The sequence below is a fragment of the Nuphar pumila genome, chromosome 13 (assembly GCF_984573655.1).
Source record: "Nuphar pumila chromosome 13, dmNupPumi1.hap1.1, whole genome shotgun sequence".
NCBI classification, from domain to species: domain Eukaryota; kingdom Viridiplantae; phylum Streptophyta; class Magnoliopsida; order Nymphaeales; family Nymphaeaceae; genus Nuphar; species Nuphar pumila.
In genome coordinates, this window is record NC_143261.1 from 95531158 (window position 1) to 95547437 (window position 16280).

At 37.4% G+C, this 16280-nt stretch overlaps 1 protein-coding gene across 1 annotated transcript in view; it reads right to left on the reverse strand.

Moving 5' to 3' along the window:
- LOC149819299 (protein CHROMATIN REMODELING 20-like) overlaps window positions 1–13174 on the reverse strand; it is a 141503-nt gene extending 128329 nt beyond the window's left edge. The window contains exons 1-4 of the mRNA XM_089985505.1: window positions 13089–13174; window positions 6524–6586; window positions 6344–6439; window positions 6157–6249 (exon numbers count right to left, since the gene is read on the reverse strand). Of these exons, the coding sequence (XP_089841631.1) occupies window positions 6157–6243 (87 nt within the window). The 5' untranslated portion in view covers window positions 6244–6249; window positions 6344–6439; window positions 6524–6586; window positions 13089–13174. The remainder of the gene's footprint in view (window positions 1–6156; window positions 6250–6343; window positions 6440–6523; window positions 6587–13088) is intronic.
- Between the last annotated feature and the right edge of the window lie 3106 nt (window positions 13175–16280).

Below are 16280 nucleotides of genomic sequence, written 5' to 3' on the forward strand. Positions count from 1 at the left end.
TCACTTTCTAATTTCCATGAGATGAGATTCAGAATCACATGAGACCCCATGTGGTTCTGAATCATTCTTTAAAGGAGCAACCAAACGTGCCCTATATATACATATGTATATATGTATATAATACATGTACATACATTGGTATGTACACGTGTGTGTGTGTATATATATATATATATATATATATATACATTTTTAACACCTCCTCAAACTTACAATACAATGATCGAAAGTTTGCCTAATATATGTACATACATTGGTATGTACACGTGTATATATATATGAAAAGGTAATCTCTTCATTTTACCAAGAATATAGCCTTTACAAGCAAAATTTTCATAATTACAAAATTTTCCCAAACTTGAAAAATATTGGATGTTGGATATATTAGGATGACCAAGTCTTTTGTGTCATAAACTCAAATCCAATTTATGAACACTATAACAAAAGGTATCACTGGGTATTTCCAAAAAGTCCATATAGTAAAGACCTCATTCTCTATGGTCTTCCCCAATCAGCATCCTTGATTGGCGATCCTGTACCCAACAATCATCAAAAGAGAAGGAGATATTACATCAATGATCAGATATTTGAAAGACAGATAAAATATTTAAATTTAACTTGTAAATATATCTAACTTTTGGAATAGTAAACTTTTTAGAGTTTTGAAAAGAACTTTTAAAATTTTCTACCCCTTTTATTTCAAGAGATATACCATTGGCCGTAAAAACATTTGGCATACTTGAATTGTTATGACATTCGAATAAAATATTATTATTTGGGGTCATATGAAAAAAAGCACCAGAGTCAAGAAGCCAAGGAGATTTATTGGGATCGAAGATGGATGAAATTGCGGCGCCAGTTGAAGAAGATGCCTCTTTAAGAAGAGGTTGAAATATTTTTATTAGTTGAGCCATGGAAACGAGTGTGTCATGATTACTTGTGTCATTTGACTTTTGTGGTGAGTAACCGAAGTCATCTTATTTTCTTCTCTTCTTAACTTTAGACATAGATTTATAGTGTCCCAGCTCATGGCAATTGGCAATGATGAAAAATAACTTTTCTTCTATCATAATCATTGCCTTGCCTTCCGAAATGAAATGGTTTATAAGTACACATGTAATTTCTCAGTCTAAAGAGGGCTAGAATTGAATCATCTTCATTCTTCCAAGTACGCTTCTTTAACCTATTCTCCTCCATACATAACTCTTCAATAGTGTCAACAATAGAAGAAACTTTACCTCTACGTATGAGAGTCGATATGGTGGTTTCAAATTTCAGCCTCAAACCATTTACAAATTGATCCGCATTAAGTTGTATGAGCTTGATATCTTCAGGACAATGCCACTTCGGCTCAAGAAGAGCCAACTCTTCCCAAAGTTCTGACAACTCAATATAATATTCCCTAAACTTTTGTCACTTTAGGTCATAGTCTGAACCTTGTCTTGCAAATTACACACGTGCAATATTCTTAAGGTATTCTCAAGCCTTATTGGCATAGTATCAGAGCCTTGTAGCTCTTAAATCTTTGGAGATTAGTTGCCTCATTTTCCGTGCTTGTGGGAGCAATAAAAAGTCTCTTAGTCATTTGTGATTCAAGTCTTTGTGTACTTGCGTAATTGGAGAAAAGAGTGGTTCGTTGACTCGAGTGCTATTTGATTTTACTCAAAGTCCACAGAACCGTGATTGTGCTCTTGCTTCTCTTCTACACTCCTCTCTTTTTTATCTCATCTTCTCTTTATTCCTCTCTCATATCTGCTCTTTGTAAGAATAGGTGACAATGATAAAGTCACCATCATGCCCATGAAACTCAATGATACAAATTATGTAATGTGGGCTTTAATTATGAAGCACCACTTTTGAGGAAAGGGTTTGTAGGGATTAGTGGATGTTTCTAATCCGGAACCAAAACTAATCATTGTCCAAGTAGAAGTAGAAGATGAGAGGGAAGTACCTCTCACGGATGGTGAGAAAACAAAGGCATTAGCCACAAATGAGAAAAATGGAAAGAATGGAAAATGAGGCAAGACAAGATTATGTCTTGGCTAATTAATAGTGTTGATATCAAAAAAATGCTTTGATACCATATAATGAAACAAGAGCCTTCAAACAAAAACACAAAAGTTCACAAGTGTCCACTAAGGGCACATCAACAAAGCCCACAACAATAAGGCTTAAGAAGATAAAAAATAAATATTTTATTCAATCCATAAAGATGCTAGAATTTCGTTGGGGCATTCCCTACTGAGCGACGCGTTGTACTTTATAGGCCCGGAGGCAGTGATAAATAGGCAAGGGTTGCTAGGTCGTCGCCCGGATGCAACGCGTCACACCGGCGCTCGGGTGTGGTGTCAAATAGGCAAGGGTTCCCTCACTTTGTTGGACGGGCGGGGGTAAAGAAGTTAGTCCAAGACCATAAAATTAGGTTAGCCTCTTGTAACATAGGGTCTTTAATTGGTAAGTTGGTAGAGTTAGTAGATGTTATGTGTAGGAGAAAGATTGGTATTTTATGTCTACAAGAGACCAAATGGGTAGGTGAGAAAGCAAAAGTGATAGAACCTTGGGGATATAAGATTTGGTATACAGGAATAAATAGGAATAGGAATAGGAATGGAGTGGAATTGTTATGAGTCGTGAGTTTATAGATAATGTAGTTGAGGTCCGTAGGAAGGGTGATAGGATTTTACTTATTAAATTAGTATTAGGTACGGATATTATTAATAGTATTAGTGTTTATGCACCTCAAGTAGGTTTAGATGATTCCATTAAGCGTCAATTTTGGGAAAATTTAGATGGAGTAGTACAAGGGATATCTTATGGAGAAAGGTTTTTCATCGGCGGTGACCTTAATAGGCATGTAGGCATTAGTAGAGATGGATTTGAGAGTATACATGGAGGCTATGGTGTAGGAGAAAGAAACAAAAGTGGAGAAAGGATTTTAGATTTTGGTTTGTCCTATGATATGATCTTAGCAAACACTTGGTTTAGGAAGAGAGAGTCTCACCTAGTAACATTTAAAAGTGGGGTTAATACGAGTCAGATGGATTTTTTCCTACTTAGAAAGAGAGATAGGGGTTGTTGCATCGATTGTAAGGTTATACCGGGAGAAAGTGTAGCTACACAGCATAGAGTCTTAATTTTAGATCTTAGAATTAGACAATGCCGCAAAAGGGATAGACATAGCATAGATCCTAGAATTAAGTGGTGGGCACTGAAATGAGCTAAACAAGGAATGTTTGTAGAGCAGGTAGTTAAAAAAGTTGATTGGTATCTCGAGAAGGATTCAGAATCAATGTGAAATAAGATAGCAAGTGGCATAAGAAAGGTGGCTAAGGAGGTATTAGGTGAGTCTAAAGGCAGTGCACTGTTAGGTAAGGATACATCATGGTGGAACGAGGATGTCAAATTAGCTATTAAGGTTAAAAGAGAGTGTTATAGAAATCTAAGTAAGAGTCGTGATAATGAGAATTTGGAGAAGTATATGATAGCAAAGAAGAAAGCTAAAAAAGTAGTTTGAAACGCAAGAGATAAGATATATAAGGAGGTTTATGATAAGTTGGATACTAAAGAGGGCGAGAAGGATATTTATAGGCTTGCAAAGATGAGATATAGGAAATCAAGGGATCTGGGTATGGTTAGATGCATCAAAGATGAAACACAAAGGGTTTTAGTCAAAGATGAGGAGATTAAGGAGAGATGGAAAGATTATTTTGATAAGCTATTTAATGATAGTCATGCTCAAGATCTTGGAGACTTCTCCATTCCTTTTCATGAGATAAATCGTGACTTCATGCGCAAGATTCAAAAGAAAGAAATTGCAGAGGCTTTGAAGAAAATGTAATCAAGAAGGGCAGTTGGCCCAGATGGTATACCTATCGAGGCTTGGAAATGCTTGGGAGAGAAAGGTTTAGAATGGTTGACAAATCTTTTTAACTTGATTTGGCGAACAAATAAGATGCCTAATGAGTGGAGGAAGAGTACTTTGGTGCCTCTATATAAGAATAAGGGTGATATACAAGATTACACAAACTATCGTGGTATAAAACTCATGAGTCATACTATGAAACTTTGGGAGAGGGTGATTGAGTCTAGGTTGAGGAAGGTTGTCATGATATCGGAGAATCAATTTGGTTTTATGCCTGGAAGATCAACTATGGAAGCTATACATCTTCTTAGACAACTTATTGAAAGATATAGAGAGAGGAACAAAGATTTGCATATGGTTTTTATTGATTTAGAGAAGGCATACGATAGAGTACCTAGGGACGTTCTCTGGTGGACAATGATGAAGAAAGGTGTTTCTCTCAAGTACATTAGTATAATTAAAGATATGTATGAAGGAGTAGTAACCAATGTCCGCACTTGTGGAGGGGTGACAACCAATTTCCCGATAACGGTTGGGTTACATCAAGGATCTGCTTTAAGCCCTTTCCTATTTGCTATTGTTTTGATTGATGAGTCTAGAGCTGGGGTTAATGCTAAGTTAGAATTATGGAGACAAACATTGGAAGCAAGAGGTTTTAAGTTGAGTAAGAGTAAGACAGAATACATGGAATGTCGATTTAGTAAGCAACGAAATAGAGATGGGAGTGTAGTGAAGCTTGGTGAGAAAGAAATATCGGTGGATGATTCTTTCAAATATTTGGGATCTATCATTCAAAAGTACGGAGAAATTGATGGAGATGTAAATCATAGGATAAAGGTTGGGTGGATGAAATGGAAGAGTGCAACTGGAGTGTTGTGCGATCGTAGAATGCCATTGCGGTTGAAGGGAAAGTTTTATAGGACGACTATTAGGCCCACTTTACTATATGGTACGGAATGTTGGGCTGCCAAGAGACATCATATTCAAAAAATGAGTGTAGCTGAGATGCGTATGCTGAGATGGATGTGTGGAAATACAATAAAAGATAAGATTCGGAACGATGAGATACGTAAGAAGGTAGGCATTGCACCCATTGAAAATAAGATGAGAGAGAATCGTTTACGGTGGTTTGGACATATTCGACGAAGGCCTAATGATGCTCCAGTTAGAAGGATGGAGAAATGGGAAAATATATTACTTAAAAGAGGCCGAGGTAGGCCTAGGAAGACATGGATGGAGGTGATAGGAAAGGATATGAATGCTTTGAACCTTACCAAGGACATGGCATTGGATAGAAATGATTGGAGGAGAAGGATTCATGTGGAAGACCCATAATGATATTCTTTTTTGGTTCATATCGCCGACCCCAATTATTTTGGGATGAAGGCGTAGTAGTTGTTATTGTTGTTGTTGTTGTTGTAATCCATAAAGATGCTAGAAGCATTGAATACAATGTGAGGGGGATGACCCCTATTTATATACAAAAGCGAGCTTAAGAGAGAGGCTCTTGAGAGACTCAAATAGAGTCGTTGGAGCTAGTCCAACGGCTCTATTTGTAGTTGTTGGACTAGCTCCAATGACTATCAAACTAGTCAACAATGTGTTGACTAGTTTGAATCTAGTTCAAAATGAACTAGACAAAAAAGAAAAAATATATAAATATGCATATATACTATATATATATACATATATATATATGTATATAATACATGTACATACATTGGCATGTACACACACATATATATTATATACTATCATATGTATAGCTATATATATATATATACACTTTTAACAGGCTATCCACCACTATGGTTGCTGATCTAACTATGCTTTAGTGCCCAAACCTATGAAAACTGGACACTCCATTTTGCCCTCCGTACCTGTGTTGACATGTGTATCCCCCTGTCGACAAGCGTTGACAGCCGGACATGCCATTTTACCCTCTGTACATACAAGTTTGTATTCAATTTATAATTATATTTTCAGCTTATAACTTCATATTTTCAGTATATAATATATATTTTAGATATAGCATATATATTTAGATTATATTCAGTTTATTTTGTATTTATGTGATATATATATATATAGTTGTGTCCCCGTATCCACATTTTTTGGAATTGTAGTGTCGTACCCGTACCCAAGTGACATAGGCCCAAACATACAATAAGGGATCATTACACTTAGTTACAACAATTAACATAATCGTTATAGAAGGATCACCCCCATCAATTAGCAAAAAGAGAGGGTGGGGGTGGGGATGGGGATGAAAATGACCGCCAAAAAAGACTAACCAATAAGAGTGGACTCTCCCTCTCCAAATCATCAAGGACTCCTTCCCATTGCTCTACAAACGTTTTCATTTCATCTTCCACAGCCATGTCCAGCTGCAAATGGGTGAAGAAACAACAATTAATATCAAAATAAAATATTTGCAACAACAAAATATAGCAAGCAAACTGTATGATGGAAGAAAACTACATCATGCCCTTGAAGACTTTCTGCCAACTCTAGTCTAACTTCATTTTCCACATGAGAAAGCGACTCCTTTTCAAGTATTTCTTGAGCCTCTGCTGCCTGAAAAATAGAATTAGATAAAAGGGATAAGGTTTCTAGAACATCTGAGTAGAATTGCCAAATCATGAAAGAGAATATATGTACCTTGCTCTCAGTTTCTAAAAAATCTGCAATTAGTTCCGCACTTTCGTGCTCCGTTAGAGGTGCCTGAATGAAGAAATTTGTAATTTCTGAGTCCTAGCTAGTTCAAAAAAGACAGTGATAACACACAATCCCAACATAACAACTAGCAAGAACAATATGCACAACAGCATATTACAATTGGATTTCTTGAGAGACATATTCAATGTAAACATTAACAGATTCAAGCAAAACTTACAGAATAAAAGATTCTACAAGCATAATTTAGAGAATATAAGATTCTAACTTCTGTGAAACATCAAGCAAAACAACATTTAGTCCACAAACAAGAGGGACAAGTTTGGGCATTGAACAACTTTACACATGTATTATATGATTGACCCTCTAGAAAATAACAAAAGGATGCCTTAAATACATCCTTCCCACAAATGAGGATAAATCAGTCAGTAGATTCTTACATCCTTCCAGGAATGAAAAATTTATTTGTCAAAGATTGAAACTTCAATCCCCACCAAAAGGAAAAATATCAACTTACGTAAAGTCCTGCATATTTTGAGTGTTTTCTATGAAATATGAATGAAACACACTCATTACTTTGTTGATTATAATTAACTAATGTATAACATATGAAGATTGCTTATTTTGATGATAATCTGATTTCCTAATGAATGATAGACAAATAACAATTTCATGAATGTGGCAAGAAGGATTGATATCGAGAAAGTAGAAATAATAATAATAATAATCTATACTTCTATACTACTTATAAAGGAGCCATGAGCTGCATTACGGGGGCAAAAGTTAGTTGTAATGTAACATTTTAAAATGAGACAAAATGGATGGGGTTGAATGTAATTTACTGAAATTTCTTTTATTGTTTTTATAAGAGTACCCACACCACGCAACATTTTGTTAAATGGCAAATTGAATGTTGTGATTTTTTATTTGTCATTTACTAAATTGGTTGTGGTATAAATGTATTTTAGTAGAGATATAAATTAGGAAAGCTACTTATATGGGATTGTGTGAGGACGTTAGGGGTGGGGAGAGAGAGAGGAAAGCTGTTTACATGATCCTATGGGAGAGAAATTTGGAAAGCTACTTGAATAGGGTTCTCATATGAGAACGTGTGTGTGTGTGTGAGAGAGAGAGAGAGAAAGAGATACAGAGAGAGAGAGAGAGATCAAATTAAATTCGATCTCCATTTAGTGGGATTTGGTAAGCCAAAACCATTTCTGATTGTAATCAGATGCGCATATGGTTTTGATTTTTGCTACCGAATCTGATGAATATCTGAATTTGACAGAAATCTGAATCCAATTACATGTAAAAGAACCGAATTTGGTATGATCTTTCACCATCCAGATCTGAATTTGAATTTGAATACATTTAGCCAACATTCAATTAGTCGGATATGGTATTGGCTATATCTTAAATTCCTATCACTAGATTAAGCTTTACTTATCATGTTTCATCAGAGAGCATGTGTGTGTGTGTTCTTACATCATGTTCGAAGCCCGGATAAAGGAGGAGGGTTGCGGTAGGCCTGTGACAGCCAGCATAAAAACTTTGTCATATCCTATGAAAATGAACCAATATGAGAATTTCGTTGGGGCGTTCCCTACTGAGCGACGCGCTGTACTCTCTAGGCCCGGAGGCAGTGATAAATGTGCAAGGGTTGCTAGGTCGTCGCCCAGAAGCGACGCGTCACACCGGCGCCCGGGTGTGGTGTCAAATAGGCAAGGGTTCCCTCACTTTGTTGGACGGGTGGGGGTAAAGAAGTTAGTCCAAGACCATAAAATTAGGTTAGCCACTTGGAACATAGGGTCTTTAACTGGTAAGTTGGTAGAGTTAGTAGATGTTATGTGTAGGAGAAAGATTGATATTTTATGTCTTCAAGAGACCAAATGGGTAGGTGAGAAAGCTAAAGTGATAGAACCTTGGGGATATAAGATTTGGTATACAGGAATAAATAGGAATAGGAATGGAGTAGGGATTGTTATGAGTCGTCAGTTTATAGATAATGTAGTTGAGGTCCGTAGGAAGGGTGATAGAATTTTACTTATTAAATTAGTACTAGGTACGGATATTATTAATATTATTAGTGTTTATGCACCTCAAGTAGGTTTAGATGATTCCATTAAGCATCAATTTTGGGAAGATTTAGATGGAGTAGTACAAGAGACATCTTATGGAGAAAAGTTTTTCATCGGCGGTGACCTTAATGGACATGTAGGCATTAGTAGGGATGGATTTGAGAATATTCATGGAGGCTATGGTATAGGAGAAAGAAATGAAAGTGGAGAAAGGATTTTAGATTTTTGTTTGTCCTATGATATGATCTTAGCAAACACTTGGTTTAGGAAGAGGGAGTCTCACCTAGTAACATTTAAAAGTGGGGTTAATACGAGTCAGATAGATTTTTTCCTACTTAGAAAGAGAGATAGGGGTTGTTGCATCGATTGTAAGGTTATACCAGGAGAAAGTGTAGCTACACAACATAGAGTCTTAATTTTAGATCTTAGAATTAGACAATGCCGCAAAAGGGATAGACATAGGATAGATCCTAGAATTAAGTGGTGGGCACTGAAAGGAGCTAAACAAGGAATGTTTGTAGAGCAGGTAGTTAAGGAAGTTGATTGGTGTCTCGAGGAGGATTCAGAATCAATGTGGAATAAGATAGCGGGTGGTATGAGAAAAGTAGCTAAGGAGGTATTGGGTGAGTCTAAAGGCGGTGCACCACTAGGTAAGGATACATCATGGTGGAACGAGGATGTCAAATTAGCTATTAAGGTTAAAAGAGAGTGTTATAGAAATCTAAGTAAGAGTCGTGATAATGAGAATTTGGAGAAGTATATGATAGCAAAGAAGGAAGCTAAAAAAGTTGTTCGAAACGCGAGGGCTAAGGTATATAAGGAGGTTTATGACAAGTTGGATACCAAAGAAGGCGAGAAGGATATTTATAGGCTTGCAAAGATGAGAGATAGGAAATCGAAGGATTTGGGTATGGTTAGATGTATCAAAGATGAAACGCAAAGGGTTTTAGTCAAAGATGAGGAGATTAAGGAGAGATGGAAAGATTATTTTGATAAGCTATTTAATGATAGTCATGCTCAAGATCTTGGAGACTTCTCCATTCCTTTTCATGAGATAAATCGTGACTTCATGCGCAAGATTCAAAAGAAAGAAATTGCAGAGGCTTTGAAGAAAATGTAATCAAGAAGGGCAGTTGGCCCAGATGGTATACCTATCGAGGCTTGGAAATGCTTGGGAGAGAAAGGTTTAGAATGGTTGACAAATCTTTTTAACTTGATTTGGCGAACAAATAAGATGCCTAATGAGTGGAGGAAGAGTACTTTGGTGCCTCTATATAAGAATAAGGGTGATATACAAGATTACACAAACTATCGTGGTATAAAACTCATGAGTCATACTATGAAACTTTGGGAGAGGGTGATTGAGTCTAGGTTGAGGAAGGTTGTCATGATATCGGAGAATCAATTTGGTTTTATGCCTGGAAGATCAACTATGGAAGCTATACATCTTCTTAGACAACTTATTGAAAGATATAGAGAGAGGAACAAAGATTTGCATATGGTTTTTATTGATTTAGAGAAGGCATACGATAGAGTACCTAGGGACGTTCTCTGGTGGACAATGATGAAGAAAGGTGTTTCTCTCAAGTACATTAGTATAATTAAAGATATGTATGAAGGAGTAGTAACCAATGTCCGCACTTGTGGAGGGGTGACAACCAATTTCCCGATAACGGTTGGGTTACATCAAGGATCTGCTTTAAGCCCTTTCCTATTTGCGATAGTGATGGATGAGCTTACGAGATCAATTCAAGAAAATGTACCGTGGTGTATGTTGTTTGCTGATGATATTGTTTTGATTGATGAGTCTAGAGCTGGGGTTAATGCTAAGTTAGAATTATGGAGACAGACATTGGAAGCTAGAGGTTTTAAGTTGAGTAAGAGTAAGACTGAATATATGGAATGTCGGTTTAGTAAGCAACGAAGTAGTGATGGGAGTGTAGTGAAGCTTGGTGAGCAAGATATACCGGTGAATGATTATTTCAAATATTTGGGATCCATCATTCAAAAGTATGGAGAAATTGATGGAGATGTAAATCATAGGATAAAGGTTGGGTGGATGAAATGGAAAAGTGCTACTGGAGTGCTGTGCGATCGTAAAATGCCATTGCGGTTGAAGGGAAAGTTTTATAGGACGACTATTAGACCCGCTTTACTATATGGTACGGAATGTTGGGCTGCCAAGAGACATCATATTCAAAAAATGAGTGTAGCTGAGATGCGGATGCTTAGATGGATGTGTGGAAATACAATAAAAGATAAGATTCGGAACGAAGAGATACGTAAGAAGGTAGGTGTTGCACCCATTGAAAATAAGATGCGAGAGAATCGTTTACGGTGGTTTGGACATATTCGGCGAAGGCCTAATGATGCTCCAGTTAGAAGGTTGGAGAAATGGGAAAATATATTAGTTAAAAGAGGTCGGGGTAGGCCTAGGAAGACTTGGATGGAGATGATAGGAAAGGATATGAATGCTTTGAACCTCACCGAGGACATGGCGTTGGATAGAAATGATTGGAGGAAAAGGATTCATGTGGAAGACCCAAAATGAATTTCTTTTTTGGTTCATATCGCTGACCCCAATTGTTTTGGGATGAAGGCATAGTTGTTGTTGTTGTTTTGTTGTATTATAGAAGTGAAAAAGTTCAAATGCACTAGCTTTCAAGTGGAAGTCGCTACAGGATAATCCTCTTTCCTCCTTGTGTGCTTATCTTTCCCCATTTCCCAGCAAAAGAGGACTTTCACAGTAGATTGGACCTCCATCAATCAAGGAACTTGGGAAGTCTTATCAGATGAGGAGTGGTGCAGAATCACAACGGACAGTACAAAATGCCAATATACCAATTTACTGGCAGAAACTTGAAAAGACTCCATATGAATTGGCCAGAAAACAAGAATCTGCTCAATTATTATCTTTTGCAGGTCAATGCCAGTCCACAGTTCTCCTATTCCCCAACAAATCCACATGGTTACCTGGCTTAGCTCCCAGCTCAATTATAATTGCACGAGTTTTCCAACACCAAAGCACTTGCTTAGAAAGTTAGAAGGACTTACTGCTCACAAGACAACAAAACATACATCACGAAGGGAAAACACCAATATAAACAATTCTGACAATGGTGAACTGTCCATGAAAGATGGAGTTTTTGAAGAGGCAATCTTACACTTCAAGGTACTTGTACAGCATGTGAATAGTTGAAAATCAAACCAGCAAGCAGGACCAATGTCACAGGACTTTGAATATAAAAACTGGATAAATTATCCTAATAATCTCTTATTGAGAAACTCAAGCATTTGGAATTAGAATTTACATAGGTAATCTCTTTGTGTATTGCTAAACTTGCTAATGTTCACAACAAGTTATGAAAACTAACAAACTGAACAAACCTATATGACGCACGTGAACTTGGGATTGTGAATATATTATCATATATGTATCATACCACGTAATATCAATGTTAGGCTCTATTATTGAATGGTTATGTTGATGCTTCGTCTTCTTCTTAGTTATTATAGACCATCCCAACATCCAAACTGCTCGATGCAAAATACACCCGTGCAAATATATAAGAGTAACGAATGAACTACTGTCAGTACCAATCAATGATGGCATTTGCGCTAGATTGTACATCTAAAGTAATAGAGCAATATGTGTTCCTCAACTTATTTATTTACTCGTTTGCTATTTATTGGATATGACTACCATGCGCTGCAACGGTGCAACCCCTATCTCTGAGTCAATGCCAACAACTGCACAGCATGCAATATTATCATCGAAGTTCCAGCTTTCTCTTCTCGATGAATGTTTCAGTTGTTTCCAAGATCAATCATCGACAAAGTGACGTGCACTCCATGCATTAATGAAAACCAATCACAATGTCTTGGCCCCATTGACCTGTGCAGTAACGTTTCTCAAATCGGAAAACGGCAAGAAGACCATCCCATCCCTGTCTTTGGACGGAAAATGCGAGACGAAGAGTGGTGAACTTTGGAACTTCAAGGGCAGTCCGTTGATTCCTCGCAATCGACCGAAACACCTTCCGGAAGGAACGGAACAGCCATCAAATTGCCATCACTCTTCTTGCCACACCCAAAATCCTCACCAAAATTTCGAATCCGCAAACCAGAAAGCACAGTTCCACGACGACGAGGACAGCATTTGTCCAAATGAGCAAAAAGTTTCAAGCCCTAGATACAACACAAAACCATGCAGTGCCACAAACACCAGAGGAAAACGTCAAGCTAAACCAGACAACCGGAGCACCGATCCCTAGTTTAGCCCACATGCCCCAACTTAAAAACACCTGAACCTTGAAGTTTAAACCATTATCCGCAAATTTCTCGCGAATCCTGACTCCAATTCCTCCAAAAAAAAACACGATCAGACGAAGAAGATAACAGAGAATCAACGCGAAATGATGAGAAAATAGCAGCAGAATTGAGATAATCAGAATCGGAAGAAGATCTCTCACCTCGAAATCAGAAAATTAGGGTTCCGTCCGAACCCAGAGGAGATAGGAAGATAGAGAAGAGTAGCGTCGCTCCCGCGACTTCACGGAGGAAGAGAGAGAGGGATATACGACGGAGGCAACGACGGTATTTATGGCGTGAGAAACCGGCGAAATGTGTAGGGGTAGTTTCGGTGTTTCAAAAAATAAAATAAAATAAAAGTCGGTTGGGCACTCTTTTGGCGCGCGCCAGCATGGTAATCAAAGTATTTGGTTCTAATTTTGAACGTCCATCCACGCGATGGACGGTCACTGTTTCTCGTGCATGTTTACGGAAAGTTCAGATTTTGTGCTCTCAATGGACAAGAGTCGTTCATCTTTCAGATGGACGGTTTAGTATTATCCATCGTGATCTATCCGTGGTGTTAGATTTTACGCAATCATGCATGGCATACGGGCTTGGTCGAAGACTCGAAGTACAAAGGCCCGTGGGTGCAGATGGATTGGGTCTGACTATATCAGACCTGGATCCGACCAAGACAAGCTATGGGTTGGATTGGATTGGTATTTGGGTCCAACCATGCCGTTCCATTACTTTAGTTAAAAAGTTCGTGGGGTTTATCATTTTGTCCATTCTGAAAAGGGCATGGATCCTGTAGGCTTGGATTGTACACGGATCCAAACATATGGGTCCAACCCAGACTAATTAGGGATAGACTTGCAAAAAGCCAATGCAAAGTCAAAGATTTCACTTGGCGGATAATTTTTTTTGATAAATTTTTTTTTTCGATAGAGAAAGTTGGGGGGACGTGCACTAACTCTTCTCTTCCCCTTTCTATGCCTCCTCTCTTTTTTGTTGTGTGTTTAATGCCTCTTTTTAGAGCCCTATTTATAGTTTTATCCTCCTTTTTATTTGTAGTTAAACTCATATTAGATTTTTTAATCATACTTATCTTTTTCATATTTTTTTAGTTTTGCTTTGTTTTGGTTTTTTAACATCCCGATTGGATCGCTTTATAATTTGCTTCTTACCATTTATACTTATTTTAAATAGCAAGTTTTGGTGTTTGGATATTTTATTTCTAATTTTTATTGATTTTTTATAAATTATACTTCTTTTTACAAAAACATTAAGGACAGTTCGGATCCAATATTGATCCACTAAATAGATTCATGTTCAAATAAGCTCAAAGATGGCAATGATGTCATTTGGATGAGGAATCATACAGCTATTAGGATATCGCCAATGCTGGATTGCGATAAGGAAAATGAGATGGAAGTTTTCATGGTCAAGGAGATCATTGAGGAAACAAAATCCAAAATATGTAACTTACCTTGATTATACAAAAGAACCTCTCATCTAGAGAAATTCCTTTGATCATGGATGTAGACGATGGCTTGTGTGCATGTGGACTATGTAGTTTTGTTTGCATGGTATCAAAGATACACTGATGTGTTCGAACGCTTGCATCTACAAACAGGTGAGCTACATAAGGTTCATCACACCCTCATCACTATCGGCTAACATGGAACAACACTCTCATAACAGGTTTGAATGGCTCTTTTCCCTTACTCTTTGCCCCTACTAGCTTACAACATTTTTTTCCTGTGAACTTTCGAAGCAGGTTATATGTTCCCTATGAAGACGCATTGTTTGCTACAGTGTGTGTTCAAGGGTCTGAATGAGTGCCACGTATATAAGCACGTGGGGCTCGTATCCTCGTATATGTCAGCATCACTTAGCATCGGAGTTTGGTGCGATTGCAAAGACTTAAGTATCCTTTCTCATCATGAAATGATAGTTCAAGAAAATGACAAAAATGTCCTCTATCTAGAAAAGTGAAACGACGGTTCGAGATCCTTCATCTAGAAAAGTGAAACGCCAGTTCAAGAATGATGTTAACTCTTCAAAGTCCAAACGTTATATTTTTGCCCTAAGCAGTAAACTTTTGCACCATCTGTTGTAACAGGAGCTCTCTTTGTCGTCGTTTGCTGCTACCGAACCCTTCTTTGGCGTCGTTTGCTTCCACTGGATCACTATTTGCCATCATCTACTGTTGTCGGAGCACCCATTACCTTCGTCTACTGCAGTCGGAGCACCCTTTTTCGTCGTCTGTTGTCGTCGGAGCATCCTTTGTCGTCGTCTGCGCAGTGGCAACATTGTTGCCACCATCGACTGTGTCTACTTTCTGGGTATTTCTCCTCCACTGTCGGATTACCAAAACTTGTATCATTTCATGTAAGGCTTTGTTATACAAATAAATTGATTTGTAATTCTGAATGTTAAATCTTACAAATGGTTTTACTATTCATGCTAAATAACACTTGTTTTCATACTGAAATAAATAATTTTGTATCTATCCACCTTCTAGGCATCGAAAAACAGTTAGCATGATTTGTTCTTATGAAGCAGCAACGATTTATAGATTTGAAGCAGTAACGACTTCATGAAATTACCACGATTTGTACTCAAGTTTGATAAATCGTACAACAATGTTTACGTATGAAGCCAAAACGTTACAACGATATGTACTTATGAAGGTTATGATTTCTACAATGATTTATAAGTTTGAAGCAGCAACGATTTATACATTTAAAGCAATAGCGATGCATATTTATAAAATTACCTCGATTTGTACTTAAGTTTGCAAAATCTTACAATGATGTTTACTTATGAAGCCAAATAATATGACGATTTGTAATGTTGGTGATTGTTTAACGAATGGGATAATTTGTAATATATAATGATGTGATTAAATTTATGTGTTGTGCAGGTCAGCAATGTCTAAAGCTCGTCAAACAAGAAATCCTTCGTCTTTCGATTTCATGACATTTACTTAAATGATCCATCAGTCTCATCTATATGAGCGTTATAAAAGGCACCAAAATATAATGAAGATTGAGAATGATAAAGAAAGGGACAAAGCGTTATAATTGTATTATGCAAATGATTATTCATCAGATATTGAGGCTGGAGAGCAAAGGAAGCATGAGAAAGAACTAAAGATGAAAAAGAAGAAGAAGGATGACGAAGAGAAGAATAAGCAAAGGAAAGAGGAGGAGAATGAAAAGCAAAGAAAGAAAAGGCAAATGAAGGAGGAGGAGAGGGAAAGGCAAAGGAAGGAGGAGGAGAATGAAAAGCAAAGGCAAATGAAGAAGGAGGAGGAGAGGGAAAGGCAAATGAAGAAGGAGGAGAGGAAAAGGCAAAGGAAAGAG